General features: G+C 37.1%; 1 protein-coding gene across 1 annotated transcript in view; it reads right to left on the bottom strand.

Annotated features, from left to right (window-relative positions):
* The window catches only part of KHDRBS2 (KH RNA binding domain containing, signal transduction associated 2), a 372,404-nt gene that overhangs the window by 23,424 nt on the left and 325,488 nt on the right, over positions 1-23,492 (bottom strand). Inside the window, 1 exon segment of the mRNA XM_086461500.1 lies at positions 11,964-12,046. Coding sequence (XP_086317626.1) covers positions 11,964-12,046 — 83 coding nt within the window.

Genomic DNA, 23,492 nt, shown 5'->3' with positions numbered 1-23,492 from the left:
ACCACACAGCTTGTTATCCAAAAGGCTGTAGAGAATGGTGCTTTAAGGTGGTTTAACAAGAGTTAAGACTGAAACCACAAAACCCTGACTCTTGGGTCAACAAGCCACCTGGGGGAAGGGTGATGTTCGCCACTCAGAGATCAATGGCGTTAGGTATAGGAAATCACGACATTAATGAATAGACTGCATTAGCCTTTGACCAATCTCTTCCTGCACCTGCAAGAAGCTGCTGGCAAGAGATTCTGGGTTAGCAACATTACCATCTGGTTCCCTGGCTGCTCTTACAGCTCCTGTAAGGCAGCAGAACGTTGCAAGAACTGAAGAACCTGAGTACTTCTTGTTCTCTTGTGTTTTTTAGGGGTTTTTGTTCTTCCTTTATCTCTTTTTGTTCTTTGCTTTTACTTGCTGATGGATGCATCTAACTTTTTATTCTCTAATTGTGGAGCACAAAATGTGGTGGCAGACATACGACGGGCCCACTAAAGCCAAAGCTGAAAGGTACAAGAAAGGGTTCATCTGCTTTAAACACTACTGACATGTGAATCCATATAGGTGAAGTGTGTTTTGTAGTCGATCCTGAAAGATCCTAAGAAACTGAAAGCCTTGGATTAAGACCTGTTGAGCTAGATTTAACAGATTACTTTTTTTTTCTGTAAAGACATTATTATAGCTTATTTTTCTTTCTTAATGGTTGTACATTGTACAAATATATATAGAAAGATAATATTCTGTATCATATATAAATAGATATATAAAGAGTATATACATATACTGTATAAATATATGCATACTATATATAGTGTGTATATATAATCATATATAGGAAGTATATTCTAGAATATTATAGGATTTTTTAAATTAGGAAATGTTCGGGAAAGAGCTAGTAAATTTAGAAAAGAGGCTTTTGATCAAGCTTGGAGTTGTAACTCAGCCATTAGATAATAACCAGGCTTTGGTGAAATACTTGAATTGGTCCAAACTAGAGATTCAGCTGATGCCAGTGAAGTTCCACAGTTCAGATTCATAATCAAACAAATGAAAAACTTTCATGGTAGCTTTTGAAGAAGTAAAAATAACTCTTGAGAGACTTCCCTTTTTGTGTTGTGGGACTCAGCAATGTGAGAGTGAACCAATATTGTGTTTTAGCATTGGCACTCTTTGAAGAGGGATTCCCAGCCTTTGTCAGCTTGCAATCCGCATCTACACTTTAAATAGATACATGAAACTTTAGCACTCCATACAGATATATCCCAGTCTGGTTTAGCTTCAGACAACAGATTCTTGAGTCAAGCTAACACCCAGGATAATTCACAAGGATCCCTAGAAGCGCGAGTCAATATTTTAGGCAACTCTCATTCTTTTGCACTTCCTCGAATGGATGCTTTGAGGTCTTGGTCTCCTATCTCCCGTTATCTCCCTCTTTTTCAATATCATTACATCATTGAGTGATCTTCAGAGTTTACAATGTTCAACACTGATAATTGAAACAACCAAATATGCAGGTCCTATGCATATCAGGATCCTGACTAACGCTACTGCAGTTGTTTTATGTAAGACTGTAAAATCATAGAATAATAGAATGCATTGTGCTGGAAGAGACCCCCAAAGGTCCCAGTGAGCAGGGACATCTTTAGCTAGATCAGGTTGCCCAGAGCCCTATCAAGCCTGACCTGGAATGTGTCCAGGGATGGGGCCTCCACCACGTCTTTGGGCAACCTGTTCCAGTGCTTTACCACCCTTACGGTAAAGAAATTCTTCCTAATACCCAACCTAAATCTACCCTTTTCTAGTTTAAAACCACTGCCCCTCATCCTATCACTACGTGCCCTTGTAAACAGTCCCTCCTCAGCTTTCCTCTAGGCCCCCCTCAGGTACGTGCTTCTCCAACCTATGCAAGGGTGAGAGCCAGCAGGATTTAACATGTAGTCGGCCATGAAAGAAAAGCTATTTACACAAAGTAGTATGCTTCTGCTTGGAAGAGAGTTGAGCAAGATTTGCAATCACAGGAATTCCAATATATGCAATTTTTTGAAAATAATATTTCATACTGGAAATATGTGAATAAAGAAATAATCCTCCTAGGAATCTGAAACTTACTGGAACATCTCTACTTAACAGATCATTATATCTACAGGAAAGATGAGAAGTCCTTTGAATAAAGGAATTTCTTGCAGGATTCAGCCTTAAATCACAAAAATAGTCCTTTACTGAATAGGTCATAAGAACTAATGGAATAATATGGTGAACTTTTTAGTGGATAAAGTCTCCCTTTTTCTGAAAGCTCAAGTTTGATCGTATCCAATATTTTTAACAGAGAAGAATGTCTCCATTACAATACTGCCTGGATTTATTTTGTAGCTTACAACATGCCTGAAGTTAAACTAGATTTTGTCTGTCTCCAGCACTTTCCTATTTTTGATTTCATGCTACTGCAAATCTGCATTAAAAAATAAAATAAGAATCCAGTAGAGTTATAGAAGCATAGGAGTAAAGAGCTATCATAATTGCAAGATGACTTTGGGTTCTGAACTTTTTGGAAAATCTGAAATACAAACCCATCTGCCATTTATTTGCTAAAACCACAGATACATGGGGATTTCTATTCAAATATTCCTCATTCCACCGTACTTTTCTCACAGATACATAATTATGATCAACTATTTCAGAATATAGTACAACCTGTCTGCAGACACAGTATTTGCAAATGGAATGATGCAGAATTTCAGGAATCCTACCCAGTTCTAAAGGAAAAACTTTTCTCTACTTCAGGGTAATGAAATTTGATTCCATTTTGCTCATTGAATCAAATAAATGAGAAGTGGCATTTGAAAACAGTTTCTGATGATAAATGCCGTAAGTGGATTGCTGTGAAGATACATAAAATGTCATATTCTAGGCTTCCTGGCTTGATTGATTTCAACAAGTTGGAAATAAAATACAGGGAAATCTTTATTTATGAACAGGTGGATATGAGCAAAAAAGCCAAAATGAAATATGACAAAGTATAAATACAATGCATACTGGTTAAAAAGTGAGAGAGTGCACAGTTGAGAAAATAATAATGAATATCCCATTTTACAAAGAACCGGTGTAACCACTCTACGTATTGCAGCTCAGATTATATTTATGTGTCTATATATTTTACTGTATAGTAATATTTTCATAAGTGAGAGAGAAGCGAGTAAACCTCTGATCATAACACCAAAAGATTTAACCCTGTGATAATCTACTAAATAAATTAATTGTTATTCACAGTCCTGTCTAGCCATAATTTTTACACTAAGGACAAATTTGTTTCATTTAACTATGGATAGTTCTTTCCACAGGTAGTCTCCAGGAACTTTTTACAAAGCAAGTAGTCAAAAACAGTGGGACCTACTGATTAAACTAAGGTGTCTGGTCACTACTTTAAGGATTTACTAGACTCAATCTACATTCTAGGAAAATCATTGACCTCTCTCAGTGTTTTCCTTCTGAATGCATCAGAACACATGAATCTGAGAAATGCTGCTTACTAAAGCTCCTCAGCAAGACATTAGGAAAGAGAGTATGTGAATACAATTGTGAGTTTCTCAAGAGCAACTCCAAGTCTTTGTCTTAAGACTGTTCAGAAATATTTGCTTCCCGGTTCTTCTATATTCAATTAAACAGCCAAAGATCTTATTTTTATCCTGAGCATTTCTACCATCTTTTGCTTGGAAATCCCTTCACAGCATTATAGCTGGGGATTCAGTTGGAGGGAGGCTACATATTTGGACACCTCAAGGAACACTGAACTCACTACAAGTGGTAGGTACAAACACACTAGACACATTGGCAAGAGACAGAAACTTACTAGAAGTCTGCCAGGCTTTTCCCCGCTCCTCAAATGTCTGTCAGGAGATTAGGAAACTGATAGCTGTCATTTGAAGACTGAATTCCAAAACAGGGATCAGACCTTACCTGCTACATAACAGCCATTTGTTACTGGCAGTGGTTTTCTCAAGGAAGAGTTCTAACTAGATCTTGAGAATTTTTCAAATGAAGTTTTCCTTCAAAAATTTATCAAAAAAGTTCTGCACAAAATGGAATATAAGAGTAATTTCTGTCATGCAGGTAGAAGATTTTCAAGAATTTCAACTCAAAAGATCTTTGAAGAACACAATCTTTTCAGTTGTACAATTCTACTACAGTAACATGCTGTTCAGCTACTTGGATTTCTAGACTTTACAGTGATGCTAATGAATTAATGCTGTTACATCACTTACAAGGACAAAGGTGAACTCTAATCTTAGAGTGGCTCCAAGACAGCTATCATATCAGTAAAAGCTATGAGCAATCTGAATGCTGCTGCCATCTGTCCCTCAGATCCACAGCAGAAGATTTTAGCAGTTCGTTCTTGCAGAATCCTGGCAGACTTATTTACTCTTCTCATGACTACAGATAGAAGTGAGAAGACTGACAAAACAGGTTTTGTATTGTAATTTGCACTAACGATTGTTGTACGTATCCTGGCACTGTTTTAAGAAGTCTACCTCAATACTTGAAACTGAAAGGAGCATCTAAGATAGTTTATGCCTTACATGAATTGGTTATGATATTAATTTCCCTTGTAGTGGCAAATAAAATTAATATAACTCTTCAATCTCTTGATACACTTGTAGCTACGATTTTTATCCCCTAACGAATTTTTCCTCTTTTCAGCATTAGAAAGGAGACTAAAAGAGAACCTTCATCCAGTGCTGCATTGTACTGTATTATGAGATACATTACACTCTTCAGTTTGCGTACATTTGCGTACCTAGATGAAAATGCTACTTGTGAAAAATTAAGATCCGATATCTTTATTATAAGATCATCCTGAAGGAATGGACTAGAATTATCTACTGTAATTTAACACAACCTGAAAAACATATGAAAGTCAGTATTCTACTCTATTAAAAATACATTTACTTTTTTAGTGCTTGAAACATCAGATTTACTTTAATTGTTCCTAAAAGGATTTCTATCAGTCATAACGCCCCCCAAATGAAAACAGAGTTTGAAAATGGGGTTACTTTCTTTTTGTTTGTAACAAAACAGCTTCCTTAGTCCAATTACGTTACCATATGTTGTTATCTTGAAGTAAACCTAGTCATGCATGAACAAAAATGTGAAAAGGTAACAGAAAATAGAGCTAGAAGGGACCTTAAGATGTCATGTAGATGTATATTTCATCTACCTATAACCACACAAATTAATTTACATGATTCTTTACTGAAATTTGTCTAATGTGATTTTAAAAGCTATGGTCATGGAGATTACCAAGCACTCTAGTCCTGTGTTACTATTCTTCACTCCCTCCTAATGTTAATACTAAATTTCTTTTACTGAAACATAGAGACATCTTTTTTTCCTGAACCCACAAGGAGATTGGAGAGAAGAATAGTCCATTGGGTAGTGTCCATCAAAGAACATGTATGCCCAGCAGAACTACGTACTGTTGTCTTTACAAGTGTACTAGTCTGAGTCTGAAAGTGTTATTTTACTTGCAGCATTTTTTGTGAAGAACTCATGTTTGTAAACAGATATACATACAAAGTCTTGATATCTGGAGATCAGGCATGGGTAACCAGGATGAACTGGAGCTCAGGCAAATGTACACTGCTGATGTAAATAACTCCTGGAGATTTAACTGGATAAAATATTCTTTGCTTTACTTCTTAAATCATTTTGCAGCATGTCTGTGCACTGAAGTGATTTTACCGTAAGCCACATAAGTGACATGGCTGAACTGTGGTCCATGTTATGTTCCTGCATGTCACATCTGAAACAAGTATGTGATCCCTAAATCCCCTGTGCTAGCAGCCCACCCTGCACTAAAAGGATCTGTAAAACCAAGCTGTACAGTAGACAGCATGAGCAACAGAAACAAGAATAACCAGGAAAACAAAGTTTATTTTCAAAGTCAATAACTTGTCATATATTCTGTCTCAATGGTTGAATATGCTCTTGAAATTTTCAGTGGGTCTGAGTCATGAGAACATGAATCATAATTGCAGAGCCTATTACAGGCTGAATTGACAGCTATAGGTATGAACCATAGATGATTATATCTTTTGAATTAAATGTAATTCAGTTAGATGAAAGCTACGCCAGTCAACCTGAAATTCTCTGTTACTGCACCTTTCCTTTCTCTCTTCTTCATTTCTCTAAGAAAATTTCATTTTGGCAGTTATCTAACACAATGTGTGTAAGTCTTTACATCATGTACGATACATTAGAACAGATTACAGACATATTAGTGCCATCTTTATATTAAGATTTAGATTCTCTACTACCATTAACTTCTTAGAGAGGAAGTTCAGAGTTGACATGGCCTATAACATACATTTCTGCATCAGAAACAGAAGTTTGGTAGTTTGGTTGTTTGCTTAGCAGATGCAGGATGAGTTTGCAATGTGTGTTTGGCAGACTAAAAAAGAAGTCATTGTCCCCAAACGATCTGCATACCAGCATGGAATGTGTGTCCAGGGGAAAGCTGCCTACAGCATAACATAAAATTTTTGCAAGATTAACAGTAAATATTTTGCCAAGAATTGCTTCAAGGCCCTAAAATTGGGTTACTGTCATTAGTGAGGCTGGGTCCAGGCAGGCAAGAGAAAAGCCCTTTACCTATGTCATCTTGCAGTCACAGCACAGATCAACGTATGCCATGAGAAGCCCTGTGTCACTGTGGCATGGCATCTGTAACAGTAATGTTTTGCACTATTTTCATGTACCTATTATCACTGAATTCTTTTTTCTTCTTGTCAGTATGTTACAGGTTTTCTGATATATGCAAGTCTATTTCCAGCCCAGGATGGGAGTCACAGACTCTTCTTTCTTTAGTAATCACCCACGCAGCAACTCATTTTGCAGCTGAACTAAGTTTTTAACAAAAAACAGACAGGACAAAAGATAGAAGAACAAACCAACCAACCAGCCCTGGAAGCCATTGCCAATATACCAACTACCTGCTCACAAAACCTAGAACTGATTGATGTGCAAGTGTTCATGCCAGGCACTGTGGAACAGGGAAATTATATCAAACCCAAATTTTAAGCTTCAACAGACAATCATTGACTTCCTTTGCTTCTCCCTGTCAGGCACCATTGTTAACACTACATATGACTGCAAAGGTTATGCACAAGTGGATTAAATGGAACATACCCTTCCTAGTTTGTCCTGTGACTGTCCAATCAGTCCCAGATTTCCTTAGTACCTCTTTTGGCTGTGAGATATGGTACCTTTGAAATGAAACTGCTGATGCTAGCAGAGACACAAAGGCCAGTGGACATGACTACAGATGTGGTAGCAGAGCTAAAGATGGCTTTGCTGGCCATCATGGTTCTCAGCTGATTCATCAGTAACTGATCCACTTCCGCAAAATTATTCTGTTGGTCTTGGCTGAGGACTCTGGCCACCCTTTGCACGTCATACGGTCTGATTCCCTACCAACCTCTGAGTAACAAAAGAGGTAGATCTTGTAGATCCTCTCACAAAACTTTTCATCTTTTTCTCCTGGTGATCTAGTGTTCTCAGCCCATGAGTCCTGGACAATGGTGGTGGTTCAACAGACTTAAAAGTTCCTGCTAAGAAAATCAAAAAGTGTATTATATTTTGAAAACTAACAGGATTCTCCTACATCTTCTGTGTTACAGCTGAGTTGGAAATGGATAGTTCTACCACTTTGGAGTTTTGTTTTATGAACTTGCTTGTTGCCCTGTAAAAATCACATTTACTTAAGTCAATGTCTGAGTGGGAATGGAAAGGAAGAACAGTTGCTACCATGTGTACCAACATGGTTTGAAGGTAAGAATATCAGTCTGCTTGAAATGCTAAGAATCATCATAAAGTCGACAAGCAGCATACCTTTACAGGCCTGCACAGGAACGACATCTACCTTAGAAACGGAAATTGGGCAGCATCTGATAGAACAGCTGACAGGTGAGGGTTGAGTCTAGCTAAACAACTGTGCAGTGATAGTAATTTTGTTTAATGCCAGAATTCTGTTAGACAACCAGAATATACTTCTTACAAGTTTTTTAAGAACCAAGTGTAAAAGGGGAGTGGAAAACTTAGATGGATTGCTGAGATTAGATGCTGCTGTTTGAGAACATCAGTTATTTCCCTTTACTCCCTTCTGTGCCTCACCATTGACACATGTGAACAGGCAATGGTGAGGAGCAGGGATGGCAATCATATTCTGAAAAGGAGTTTTTACTTCTGCATGTCTAGAATTTATCTTTTTAACCAAAGTTTTCAGATTAGAGATTCAGGAGGTAAATCTAGCTGGAAAAAAGGGTTTGAGCGTTCTCTGCCTGACTTCCAAGTGCCTAAGGAGTAGTGTATAAACTTAACAACTACTGAACATCTTTTGGTGTGTCTGGGCAGGCAGATGTACTTATCACTGAAAGCCATCTTCACACTGGAATGGAGAGGAAAGGAGACAAAAAAGGGGTTTAACTGAGCAATTCAAAGTGCAGTGCAACATTGCCCATGGGAAGTATGTCAGAGCTGATGTCTTCCCCTGTCCACTGAAACGGTTGTTTCCTTGTTATCTTTGGCATTGGACAAAGCTTTCATTCTAATTATCTTAAAGACTGTATTTTGACATCGGTATGAACAAATTGCTAAAATGAGCAGTGTTTCTCAATGTCCTTGCTAAACCTGTAGCCTTTCATGGAATCTTGTAAATAATGGTTATAGATATAGTTGGGAACGGCAGCTAGTTCTTTTAAATCTGAGGTTCCATCCTGTGTTCTGGGTTGTCATTATGGGACAGGAAGATGAGGAAAAAAGGTGGCTTTATAAATACAGCTTCTGCTAGTTAAAGACATACTTCATGCAATATAAGCTATATTTGTTATAGTCCATAATTCTCTCCTTCCTAAAACAAGTCTCCCCATACATAATAAGTTACAGGTGGTGCTTACCATAGTGAGGGTCCTGCTGTTCTCTTTTTCAAGTTGCTTATTGTGTCCATTTCAAAGTACTCTTGTGGTGCCTTTTAGCTCATTCAGTCATGCAGACTTATTGTGGGTTTCATTCCAGCCTGATCCTAGGACTTTGTCATGGTCTTTTCTGCAAGAGACCCCATGTCCCTCTTTGCAGCCTGAAAATCAGACTGCTGTCATGAAGGACAGAGCTCTCTGTCTGGAAAGGTCGCAGTGGTAGAGTTCATTAGAGAAGGACCTATAAAAAATATAACTTTGGCCTGCAACACTGTGCCTGACTTCTAGTGCAAATCTTCAGATAATTGTGCACAAAAGTACAGCATTTATCTCTACTTGCATCTAGATGGTCTTGGGGCTTAGTATTTTTGGTTCTTCTTCTACTAAATCATAATCCTATGTTGTAGTACAGTGGTGCATGTCAATAGCATCCTCATTTTCTCTGCTCTTGGCAGAGCCTAATTTATGAAAAAGTCTAAATCTGACCTCTTGGGCAATGGACTAAGAGCCCCAAGAAGGAATATATATGGGCAGAAAGCCTCTGGTGAGCAAATGGGAAGTAGATATAAGGTCTAGAAGACAAAGGTATAGGTAACAGGGGTGGCGGTGGCAGGCTGCCCAAACACTATCTTCACTCTGTGCGTTAGGTGAGTGGGGGAGCAAGGAATGACTTATTGTGCCCTCTGCTCTAAAGCACACTGAATTCAGCTTGCACTCAGACCATCTATCCCACCCATCTGTCCATGCCCCCTGCCCCAACACATTCTTCTATTCAAAGCAAGGAGGAGAGTAAGGCTTGGTCAACATGCATGGTGAGACAAATGAGAGTTTGTACCTTCTCTAAGAGTTGCCATATTTATTCCTTAACGAGCCATAAAAAGTGAGTAGAAACTGCCCTTAACGTGAAATCTTGGCCCTGCATTAAGCCACCAACCACAATTTTTTCTTGTCGCATGCTTTAGAATTTCAGTCAATCCCTGCAGAGGGCAGTAACGATATTTTTCTCATGGAGCACAGACGTTGTCTACATGTTTTTGCTATTATTTTTCCCTGCAAATCACACACTGGATGAAACGAATGAGTACTTTGAAGCAGTAATCTTTGTCTGGTGTGCGCATGATATGTCTTGCTCATATGACTGGAGTATACTAATAACCAAGATCTGTGGTTGGGAGAAAACTTTTTGATATATACATCTAACCGAATATTTTGGTCATACTATTTCATTGTATTGTATTATTTTTGCTCAGTCTTGAGACACTTCTGTGAAGCTAAATGGCCAATAAGATACAGAAATCCAAATTACATATCTAATGGTACATTCGATCTTTAAATCTTTGAAATGAGAAGTGTGTTTTTCCAAAAGTGCTCTCTTTGTAATCAATAGAATATTTGCAGCATTCAGTGCTACTCAACATGGATAAGTATGTGTCCTGACATACATTACAAAAGGCGATGTTCTAGTTGCAGATTTTAAATAGATTAGGTATCCTGGAGGTTGTTCAAGTTAGTAGACAACATATCTGATAACTAAACTTAATAGCTGTTTAACTGGCGAAATTATGTGACTATAAGTTTTGGGGTTTTTTGAGTCAAATTATCACTGCCAAGTTCTAGCTGGATCACAATACACGCCTTATAAACTTGATCTATTCGTCATTTAGTTGCCTGTGACATCAACTTGCAAAGAAATTACAGGTTAATTCAGATGATAAAAGCAATGTCATAGCAGAGAGATTTCCAGCTAAGTACTATTTTTACACTGGCGGCAGTATCTCCTGTGACAATTAACTAATGTAGCAAAAGACTACTGAATTCTTTTTAAAAAAGCTGGAGTACATTTGACAACAAGAATATCTACCTACACAGTGACATGATGGGTGCAGCTAGAAATGTATAATTATTTAAAAGTGTCATTAAAATATACTTGATAAGGTTCATATTTAGGTGTGACGATCCTTTTAAATATACTTCACTGGTTATAAAATTACTTACAAAATGTTTTTTATGAGCTCAAGTGCCTCTCACTACAGCAGTTCTGGAGCTGAATGTAATTCTGACACACATTTTCATCAGCAAAGCATTCGATAAAAAAGATGGTTGAACAAAAAGCAAGTTTAAGGTCCTCTGGTCTTTGGAGTGCAGAACTCTGCACATTTACATCACTTTCTTGCCCAGTGAGAATCACACTGACTCATTTCATTTGCCTTTCCACAATCTTACACGTACTCTTAGCAACCCGTAAGAGCATTTTCTGAATAATTGGCTGTAGCTCCCTTTAATCCTTCAGCTTAACTGTGAAAAAGATGTCATTCCATATTTAATAAACATGGACCAACTGTCAAATTATTATTTGACTGCGTGTGGTGTATGAGTACACAAAAAGCGATCATTTTTGTTGCTTCATTTTAGTGACAGAAATCATAAAAGATGTGACTGTAATTTTCCCCAATATCACACAACATAAATTTCCAAACTTGGTTGCTTTTACCAATTCTAAAAATTGCTGAGAAAGTAACTGGCTGCAAACAGATCATTTCAGCCTTACTTCAGGCATGCAATTCCTTTCTATAGTTTACCTTGATGGTAGATGCCAACCAGTGGCAATTCCATCATGATTATTTTTATTTTCTTCTGGTTTTGCCCAAAACATTGTAAGAGCCATAAATGTGAGATGCACTCGACAACTTTGCACAAGTAAGGGAAAAAAAAATTGCACAAACAAGATCAGAATGCTATCAGATAGGAAAATGATTTGATCGCTTGTTTTTTTTTTTTTTTAAAAAATACACTTAATATGCACCAATTTTAAAAGTACAGCTGTTTGCAGTTTTGCTTCATTGGAATAATTCTGTATATAAACTCTGCCACTATTACTTTTTGATAGCTTTTTAAAGTGCTCTGAGATTTTGTAGAATTTAATGTGGAAAATACAACAGGAAATTTACATGAAAAGCTAAGAGAAAAGAAGTGTTCTTGGAAAAATAATGTAAAAGTACAAATGCTTACCTTTGTGTTTGGGTGGCATAACTGTTATCATATGTCTCATAACTTGGATCATCATATTCACCCCCATACCCATCATCGTATCCCTAAAGGAAAAACAGAATGCCACTGCTTAAAGAGTGATAAATCAAAGCATGTTATCAAGCTGTAAAAGTAACTTCCATCAACATACACGGGCTATGTGTGCCCAGTATTATGCAAAACACGCAGCTTACTGATGAGAATTCTGGATTGTGAAGAACAACCTGTACGTTGCAAGGGTAAAGAAATCAGTTACTCATTTAAGAACTCAGCTTATTCACTGACAAACTGTGCTGTATTGTCCAAACCATAGTGCTTCAGTGGGACCTATGCAGAATACCGATGAATGATAATGAAACCAATCATTTCCTAGCAATTTGTCATATAAATGGTTCCTTGAATACCTATAGGTGAAATGAACAAATGGCGGGAAAAATACATTGACTGTACAACATTATTAAGAATGTTAATGTAATAAGATCATAATATTCAGTCTATTTAAAAAACAAACCAAAAACAAACAACCAATGAGAAATAGTATTTGTGCATGTTTGAGAAGGAAGTAATGGGTTATGATTTTTATAAATATCTTACAGTAAGCACCTTTTGCTTCACTGAGCATCCCACTCTTATTAAAGGCATGCTTTTCTGTGACAACTGAATGAACGCTTTAATACAGTTCCTCCCATCTAACTCAAGTGTCCTAACTGAAGGGCTCACATAAATGCTCAGTCTGCCTAAGCTAGACAGACACAGGTAACTTCAGAAGGTGATTCAGCTCATCTAATGCCTGAATCTTCTACTGAGGGGCAATTATAATCCATTCTAGCTGCTTCCGAACCAGAGTGCTCAGGAAGCAAACAATTAAAAGACAATCGAGGGGATGGCTTTTGTTATGCTCTTTTCATACGACAGGACAACAGAGAAGGCAAGAAATGCTGTATGGAAACACTTTTTTTTTTTTTTTCCCGCTATGAATTTTTGGAGCCAGTATTTTTAATTAAATAGAAACCAAACATTTTGTGGTAACAAGAAAATTTTCCTGTTTTGGGAAGTGCTAAAGGAAATGGGGGCTTAAAAATCTTTGACTCAATATTAATTTTAGCAGAAGGCAATTCTTTTTACCCTCACAAGCTATGCAAATTTTAGTCAGGTAGGGGTAGAAGGCACAGCATGAGGCAGCTCCAAAATAATGGCAGTTCAATAAACAATCACTATGATAAAAAAAAATCATAACCACACAAAGTACAATGTTAGTTCCATACTTCATTATTTCTGCTAATTAAACTCCATAATGGTATTGAAGTAGACTTCACTGGTACTCCCAATTCAAATAAAACATTCAAAGGAGGAAGAATTCTGTTATATCTCCTTAGGTAAAGCATATTAAATTTGCCTCTTCTTCTGGTCTCCTACCTAGCAGTGAGGGTGAGTGTGGATTCCAGATGGGAGACTTCACCCCTGGTGTGCTGCATGGCCTGCAGGAAGGATAGGACTTCGGATGGTGGCTCCACTTGTCAGGCACCTGCATCAGCTTGCAGTAAGGGAAAGCTTTTCTGGGCAGGAGGGAGAGTCCCATTTCAAGACTAAGGAATGGCCTCTCCCAGAACCTGAAGCCCACACAAACCTCATCATCTTCCATTTCAGGTGGAAATGCACCAGTTTGACTTGCCTTCTTTAGTATAAACTCATAGTAAAAAGCACAGTTAAACACATATCCCTCCAGACTACAGTGATATATTTAACATTATACAGCTAAATACACAACCTTGCTTTCGAGGACAGCATGAGAGAAACAACGAACCACAGGAGACAGATGTTAGTCACACCATTTAGTATGCTACTGGGCGGGATCTTGCTACTGTAAAGATCAGGGTGATGCAAGTGCCTATATAAAGTCAAATAGCTAGAGGAAAGACATTTCAGCGTGCTTACCCACCACATGAAAGAACAGGAAAGGCAACAATTACAAATTAGCGCTCTCAGTTTCTTGATGTCTGAGGTAGATCAACGTTCAGCACCAGCAGGGCAGAGAACACTTGTTAATATTTGACACTTCTGTGGGTTTACGTTACAGATTTTAACAGCCTCCCTAAAGGCCCAGAGCAGGTCAATACAGTGCAAATGGTTCAAGTGGAATAGTTGGAAAACAGAGACAGAGTATAAAAGCATAATGTATCTTTAACAAAAAAAAAGTATTTTCTGGATAATGCTCTCTTATTTGTGTCAATCTGTATGAGAATTATCTTCTAATCCTACAGGTGAACTATTTATATAAGGTACATACTAGCATTTTTTTTAAATTTTAATATAGTGTTTTGTACCCAGACACCCTTATCCCAAAGAAGCCTTTAGGCATCTAGAACTGAGATGCAAAATAGCTCCTTTCACATCCTTGAAGTGCCTCAAACTCACTGAGTGCTTTTCTTCTCTTTAACCTTCAGCTCCCCAGAACCTACAACTTTAATTTTTGAAAGTATTTCTTGCATGCACATTTTCAGAGATGAAACACCCAGCTTCCATATAGACCCCATTAACACCCAGAAGCTATGAGTTTGAGGATGTTCAAATTCATATATTCTGCGCTCTGTGTGTGATGAGGACGGTGCTCCCAAGGGTGGCTCTTTACAAATCCAGAGACCAGAACCCAGGATGCCCTCTCCAAACGCAGGGCAATCTTTTACTCAGCAATAGAGCCAGAGTCCTTCATGCACTCTCTAGGTCTATAAGTCCTTGTATTAAAAACAAACAAACAAACAAACAATATTAAATTAGTAAAAGTTTTGTGTATGTATGCTGGTAGGAACAGATCTGTCCTTTTAGAGAATCTAGGTTACTAGTGCTACAGCCTCACCTCACTGAAGGAAAAAGAATTGATTACCCACGCTGTCAGTGTTTTGAATATGACATTTTTTTTTCTATAATTCCACAATTTCATTTATTTAATCAGAAAACTTCACATATATGTGTGTAATACTCAGACCTTCCAACCTGTATGCAAGTTCTAACACCTTGTAATTCAGGTCTGCTTTTCAAGCAGAAATATCTCAGCTAAAGCAACTTTGGGCCTCAGCTGATCAATGTCTGCCACTAGAGAATCCATCTCCAAATTCATCAGAATATTAAAAAAAACTTGTATGAAAAGTTCATAGGTTCAAGCCACTCGGTTTCAGTGAAGGGGAAGAAAGCGTTTACCTGAATCTTCAGAGTTCTTTGAAGAGGTTAATGAGGGCACAGATAAGTAGGACCTGAGGAAAAATGGGTTCCTTTGAACTCCAAAAAGTTACTGATGAGGTTTGCTTCTCAAGACTGTCTGAGGGACTGGAGTAGGTTGCCTGGGAAAACTCTTTTCATGTGTGAGGAGTCTTTTTCCCCATGGTAGCTGCCACCACCATTCAGAAGAAAAAAGCATATTGGAATGAATGGAAAAATAAGAAACGGAGGAACTATTAGGAAAAACTCAAAGTCAACCGATAGCCATTTCTAGGCTAGGTTTTTATGCCAAGGTATCTTTATCTCAGGTATTTCTTAATAAAACATCTTTCCAAACCATAAGAAAGAGGCCTTTTTACATTGTGGCAGGAAAAAAGAAAGTGAGTCTCTCAATGATTAGGATTTGCTCTGGCCTTACAGTGATACATCCTGAACTGCAGATAAAGGAATAGAGATACACATCTGGAGCTGCAGTGGGGCTAACAATGTTCACAAACAATTATAGATGATTTTGAGGAGTTTTGGTATAGTTTAGAGTTAAAAACTCATTAAAAAAAAAAAATAAGGAAAATTTTAAAATACAGCTCCATTCAAGAAAAGTCCAAGTTGAAAATGAGCATATTTTAAGTATTCACCAGTCCTTCCCCAAGAAAGTGAAGACAGGAAAAACTCTTAGAAGAATCTCAGAATAGCATAGGAAAATAGCACTGAGAACACTCACTTCAGGAGCAAATATGCGCTACTCTATTACAGATAAAGAAAAGTACAGTCAGCAGAAAAATGCATGTAGAAGAAAAAGCAATATAATTGGAAAAAAGGCTTATATTATACTACCTGAGAAAAAGTTAAGTATCAATTTGATTCAACACCCAAGACATCATTGAGAAAGATTTTTAAAATTTATTTAGATTTACTTAAATCTTCTCTAAGTTTCAGCAGATGCTGAAAATAATATTAGAAATACAAACAAAATAATAAATTTCATCAGTAACAAGGATATCATAATCTAACGCAATCCAATCTCTTTAAACATGAATTTCCTACTCAATGTTAAAACCCTATTTCAAACAATAACAGCCCACACTCAAACGCATCAAGTTTAAATCACCTCTTCTGTGAACAGACTTAGAAAATAGGATTTTCACAGCATGCTCTGAAAAATGGTAGGTTTCAGCTCTGGGAAACCAAGAAGGAAAATAATTCTAATACTTCTAATGAAAACTGCCCTACTCACAATATTTTATGCATGTCCTGGCAATACATGATAAAATACATTGTAAGGAAGTAAAAACTAATTATTTTTTTATTAGAAGATAGCCCAAATCTTTCTAAAGTAGCAAACCACAAAATATCTGGACTTTTTTTTTTTTTAAAAAAAGGAAAACACAAACAACAATAAGTCAACGTAAAGTGAGTTATGCAAGTCTTTACTTTACTTGGCAAACATGTGAACAAGAAAAATGTCTGCAGCCAGAGAACTAGGGTAGCCCTTTCATTAGCTGCACCCAGCAGAACACAAAAATTAATACAGTACCTCAGAGAATGTGAGGGTATAAAAAGCCACCTCTAATTGTAACTTTGAGTAAAACCAGTTGTTTCCCAGTAAAGGGGCCTTTGCAGCTTCTACTATTTTCTTCACCTTGCTTCTATAAATCTACAAATACTGTCTCACTCTCTTTTCTGTTGTTACTTGGCCACATCCATATTTTCTCACACATCCTTATCACTTTAGCTTAGAAGGCCAAAAGCCAGTCGTCTAGCACTAACCTAGTGGTAGATTCCCATAACAGGGTAGAAATAAAACATTTTTAGGGGGTAATTCGTCCCACATACTTTTCACACCTATTTGAGGATAAGATGAATTGCTCTCTAAACGAGAACTTTCCTTCCAATTATTGTGAAGAGAGCCCAGGATGGATGCATTAGATTTAGATAACTAACCTTTAGGTATATAAGTTAGTTCATTGTTTGAAGGTATTCATTGCTCAGAGAAAGCTGACCCTGTAAAAATCAGTGCTGCTAAGCTTAATTTTGAAGCAACCTGAGACCCAGAATGCAATTGGAATGCTGTGTACGATGCATAGTGATGGGTAGGTGTGTCAGAATAGCATCTCAAACAGGTGGCACTCTGTTCAGAGATCTCGGGTTAGACAGTCTGGCATGGAACTGACTACACACCTGTGACTCAGGAAATGCTAACAACTATGGGAAATCTTAAATCCCATTCCTTTTACTGTATATGAAACACTGGAGAGAACATAGAGTAACACATCTGAGAAGCCTTCTACTTCCAGGTGTATCACTCTTGCCTTCAGCTGGTCGTACTGCCTGTCTGGCTGAATGAATCTTAAAATTTTTCCTGTAAAGAGCATTCAAGGTGATTAAATCATGTCACAGAGAAAAGGTAATTTTAACGAGTTATTATACTTTGGTATAATAATATACAGCTATTACACTTGGATCTGTACTACTGTCACCTCCCTCTGTACTTGTTCCCTTTAAAAAAGCAGCAGGTAGGGCTGTGAGCCTCAGGTTGTGCCAGGGGAGGTTTAGATTGGACATTAGGAAAAAATCTCTTTACGGAAAGAGTAGTCAAGCATTGGAACAGGCTGCCCAGGGAAGTGGTGGAGTCACCATCCCTGGAGGTGTTAAAAAACCATCTTGATGTAGCACTTGTAGACATGGTTTAGTGGGCATGGTGGTATTAGCTTGACCTGATGGTCTTAGAGGTCTATTCCAACCTGATGATTCTATGATTCACAACAATTTGTGAGTGCTGAGATGGTTGAGTGTCTCTAGAGTGCCCTAAGGGGGAGGACTTGCCTTCCATCACAGTCACACTCGTGTTTGGTGCTCAGTCCCCAAGGCATTCTAAGGTGGGGGGAGCTCTGAGTAGATGTAGAGGAACACATCTCAATATATTAATTTTATGTAATTTAGACAAAGAGCAATTTCTCTCTATCGACTACAAAAAGGGGTAAAAACTGTAATTACTTTAGATTTGGATTATTCAGTGTTGAAAATCTGCAGTTAGAGCAGATGAATCTCACTGAAGTACCTGGGAAGTTAGTCTGTTGCTGAGCAAGGATTCCCAGAATCATAAATTATGCTTAGAAACTGAAGTTCTGACTAAATTATTCTGTAAGTCCGTGTGCCTGCTATCATAACTGGCCTTTCAGCTATACCTCCAGGGCCAGAAACCAGATATTATCAGTTTGTTGAAGATGATACATATCCCCAGCACTAGTGAGATCTACCAAGCATTTTGAAGATGAACTCAAAGATGAGTGCCACTATATCTATCAAAATGATAAATAGTAGTAATAATAATAAAAATAACGCTTAAAGTAAAATGAGAATACTAATTAATTGAAAAATTAGAGCTCTATGTTATGGACTTAATAAATGAAATTTATGAACTAGAGTCTACAGTGCTGAGACAACCCAGAGTAGACGTGCTTGCCAGAGACAATGAAGTAATCTCAACATGTTCGACCTCTTAACGAAATTAGTCTTATTCTTCATATACCAGCAATGGGAAACACCTTTATAACTGAATGGTAAAACACACAGAGGTACACGATTTTTCACATAGTCATGGAAATTTCAGTATAATCATCACAGTCACCGAGATTTTTTCAAACTCAATGCAGAGAACAGAAATGCGCTATTCACGTCCCCATATTTCAATGGTTTAAATAAAGCTCATGTTGAACAATTAGGGCAATAAGAATGAGTCAAAGTAAACAAGTTTACTATCCAGAAGTCCTAAAAATGATTGTCTGAGAGACAGACATACGGCAAGGGCCACAAAAGCAAACAGCTGTGCAGTGCCAAGGCAGTCACAGTAAAACCGAATCTCAGATACTTCAAGAAATTGCTGTGTATTCTCCTAAATGTAGGCTTCTTTTTTCTGTTTTTTCTGTAATTTTTCAGCTAAATGCAAAATGAATGAACAACACTTAAAATACAGCTTGATGTACTGAAAAAGAAAATCAGAATGGAATGAAAATGCAAAAGAAAATCTAATAGAAATGAGACTTTTCTAACTCCTTCTGTATTAGCCTACAGCAGAATTTGCTTCTGCAATTATTATACTACAACATTCACCTGACTAACATCTTTATTTCTTCAAATCATTCTGTTAGGTCTCCTGTGCTCATGAAGTCACATTAAAACCTCTAATTCACGTGTCAAACCTCTGTATAATCAGCTGCTGCTTACCTCCACTTAACTTGGTACATTTCCCCTGTCCCTTAACACTGCTAGCATCAACACTGAAACCATTTTCTCTCCCATTTTACTTGTGGGTTTTTTCATATTGACTCTCCTTATGGAATAGTATCCTAACCTCAGTGTCAAACCTTTACTCACTTCTTATTGCACAGGAATTTCCTGCAGAAAAATCTCTTTCTTACAATATCAATAAAATTACTTGTTTTAGTAATAAGCAGCAAGGGGAGAGGAAAAATAATTCAAGGTATCTTCTTTGTCTATCTACAATAAATTGATTTTTTTGCACTTGTCTATGATTCTCAGATCCTTGAAGAAAGGATTTTTTAATCGTTGTTTTCACTTGTCGTGGTTTAACCCAGCCAGCAATTAAGCACCACCCATCCAGTCGCTCACTTCCCTCCTATGGTGGGATGGGAGAGAGGTTCAGAATGGTAAAAGTGAGGGAACTCAAGGGTTGAAATAAGAACAGTTTAACTGAAATAAAACATACTACCACTACTAATAAAAAATTGTGATTAAAAGCAAAATAACAAAAAGTGAGAGCAATAAAACCCAAGAAAAACAAGTGATGCAAATGAAAAAAAACTCTTCACCACCAACCAACTGATGCCCAGACAGTTCCCCAGCAGCAGTCCCCCCCAGCCAGCTTTCCCCCTAGTTCATATGCTGAGCATGATGTCATATGATACAGGATACCCTTTTGGCCAGTTTGGGTCAACTGTCCCGGCTGTGTGCCCTCCCACTTTCTTGTGCACTCCCAGCCTCCTCGCTGGCAGGGCAGCATAAGAAGATGAAAAGTCACTGACGTAGCATAAGCACTGCTCAGCAACAACTAAAACGTCAATGTGTTATCAACGTTATTCTCATCCTAAATCCACACCACAGCACTGTACCAGCTACTAGGAAAAAAACCTAACTCTATCCCAGCTGAAACCAGGACATTACTGATGACTTGTACTGCTTTACATAGTACTTGAGTGATAATATATTACAGTAGCAAGTTGTGCTGGTGATAATATATCCCATAAATGGCATTAAATGAAAGATTTATTTTTCCTGAACTGGAATGAATAGAGCAGAAAGCAGCCTTTGGCTGTCAAGGGAGGATGTGCTGTAATTCACCCACTATTGGTTTTAATTTCTCTATCATATCTAATATTTCTCTTTCAAAACTTTCAAGCAAAGCAGATGGTGAACTTCTTGCTCATCCTGATGCTCCCACAGCTGCGTAAACGATAGGTGGAGCTGACATAAAATCTGTCCATGGAGCAGTAAGGTTTCTTGCATCATAGATACAGAAATCATTACAAATATCTACTAAATCCTGACTACTCCTCTGTCTGAATTTAGTAACTTACTGATGGTTTAAAGCATTTCACAATGCTTTGACTTGCTAGACACAATGCCTTAAAAGTAAACCATTTCAACCTTAAATCAGCTTTATAATAACCCAGGAAATGAAACTTCCAGGTCTTGAATGGTTGGGAATTCCAAGGAATTTTCCTTTTTATTTTCCAGATGTTGAAAACTGGACCACAGGATTGTCCATCTCAGAGTTTGTAAATGTGCAAGTAAACACTGAAGTACCAGCAAAGAGCAGAAATGCTTTGGTAGGTGTTTTACAGGACCTTGAATTACATTTGATTTTAAATCAGATTCCACTTTGATGTATTATTAATGCTGGAAGTAGGCAGATTAAATACAACTTGGCCAAATGCAAGATAATGTGCTCTAGTAAATACATCCTCAAATTCTATAAACTGCATCTGTCTGAATTTACAGAATTCAGACACAGAAAAAGACTTCCAAGAGCCATCATGATTAGCAGCTAGGAGATCTGTCCAATTTTACTGCAGTATTAAAACAAAAATACTGCACAAAAATAACCTTCTATTGTCTATGTGAAGAAAAGAAAAGAAAATACATAGGTTAATTCTATGTGCAATCCCATTGGTTTTATCCTCTATTTAAATATATTTAACCATTACGGATTCCATGAACTAGTAATACATGACAGTAACAAAACAACATGGTAGAATCAGAGACAAAATTATTTAAAGTGCTCAAAATATAGGGAAATTAAAGATTTATTTAATTAGTTAGTAATCCTGAAGCAGGTCTGGATGAGAGTTCAGGCATTCATAATGTGGGAATCTTTATATTCTAATCTCAGCCAGACACTCCACACCTTTTTCATATATTACATCTCTTGCTGAATCAAATTCCAAATGTCCTAGATTGTTATAAAAATAGATCATCATGTATTTCCTAGAATTGAATTTTATAGAAAAATAATTATGAAAATAAATTTGGACAATGAATTTTAAATTGTCTTGTTTATATAATTTACATATTTTGCATAATTTTTGATTCTCTACATAAACATTTTAACTCTTACATTTATTTTTCTCACCTTATAAAAGACCATAAGGCAGTATTTAGAAGACATAACAATGGTAATGCTTATTTGGTGTTGTCTTAAGTCATACAGCTAAATAGTATTTTACCAGTTCCATGATATCTTTGATTTAATTTTTGAAGTTGCATCCTGAATAGTGAGTCTCAACAATTAACTTATTTGAATTGAGCAAACTTTTTTTTTTTTCATTCAAACTTAAATTTTGAAGAGTTGACATAACGAAGCTTACTGTGAAAAATATAGCTAGATTTTAAAAGTTATGAAAATTCCCTACTAGTAGTAGGGAAACTAAATTTTAAGTTGATATCAGTTACAGAAGAGATGAACTAATTTTTTTTCTGCTTATGACAGTGATTAAACTTATTATACAAGTGCTGCTTACAGTGAATGTAGCAATGTTTGTATTGTTGCTCATCACATTTGAATGAAAATGTTTCTGGAAATTTTTCTTGCTCCTGTGTGCTGTACAGGAATAAAGAAGAAAGTGCTTAATCACAGTATCTTCTTAACGGCAATATTTCATTTTCTAACAGATACTGTCAGACTAGGAAATACAGTTTAGCATGATGTATAAAATGCAAGGATTACAGGTAATGCAGAACTTTCTTCTTGGTTTCAAAAGAGATGTAAGAAGAGTGAACTTACCTAACACAATCTTGTACAGGAATTATTGCAGAAAAGCCAGGTATAATTAAAAGCAAACATGTAGAATGTGATGGGACTTATCATTTGTGAATATATTAATGAGCAAAACACTAAAATGTGGTTAATACTTATTGAGATACTTAGAGGTAGTCTTTAAATTGTTATTCCCTGAAGTTCGAACATGCAATTAGAGAAATTAGGGATGGAAAAGAACAGATCATCTATTAGGAGCTCCTGTCAAATATGATTGCTCCTTTCAGCACATTTTCTAGTGCTTTCTCTAATCAAATGCTAAATATTGCCAGTAGTAGGGATTCCACTCTTTCTCTTGGGAGACTGTCTGACAGCCTAATAGATCTTTGTGTCAGACACCTCTGCTAACTTTATCCCATGCGACTAAATATATCTCACTGTAGCAGCAAGATGTATCCTCCCAACTCAGTATTCTCAGTGTTCTCTGATGTCTGTGTTATATTGTTCTGTTTTAAAATAATTCAAATATGAAGATTCAGTCAAATGCAACCCTGACACAGACATACTGATCAGCAGATACCACAGCAACAAGCCAGAACCCCCAAATCTTCATAGAAACATATACAGATAGATCCCTGTCTCTACAAATCCCTTCCTTTTCCTTGGGTCCAGCAAACAGATGTGCTGGAAAAGATGTCCAGTGTGTCAAACAGTATGACTAGCCCCCTAAAGTGAAAGCCTTTTAACACAAGTGGCTCTTAGGTGGTGATGACTTGCCTGAATGAAATTCTTAATGTCTGATGGACTTTTATTATATTAAAATCCATCCAGAAAGTCGCAGGAAGTCTGAACAGACCCCAGAATATGGCTTTCATGGCAGGACACTCAGCTGGCTCAGCAAGCCTTTGTGCTGTGTGTGCACCAGCTCGAATTTGCAGGGTTTTTTTAAGGTGATCAAAGCGATGCAGATACAGATCACAGTAACAAAATCTGTATTAAATAGAGAATGAAAATCCTGTTATTAT

This window comes from Leptosomus discolor, chromosome 2 (assembly GCF_034619465.1).
Source record: "Leptosomus discolor isolate bLepDis1 chromosome 2, bLepDis1.hap2, whole genome shotgun sequence".
Taxonomy (NCBI): Eukaryota; Metazoa; Chordata; class Aves; order Leptosomiformes; family Leptosomidae; genus Leptosomus; species Leptosomus discolor.
This window is presented reverse-complemented; position numbering and strand designations above follow the sequence as displayed.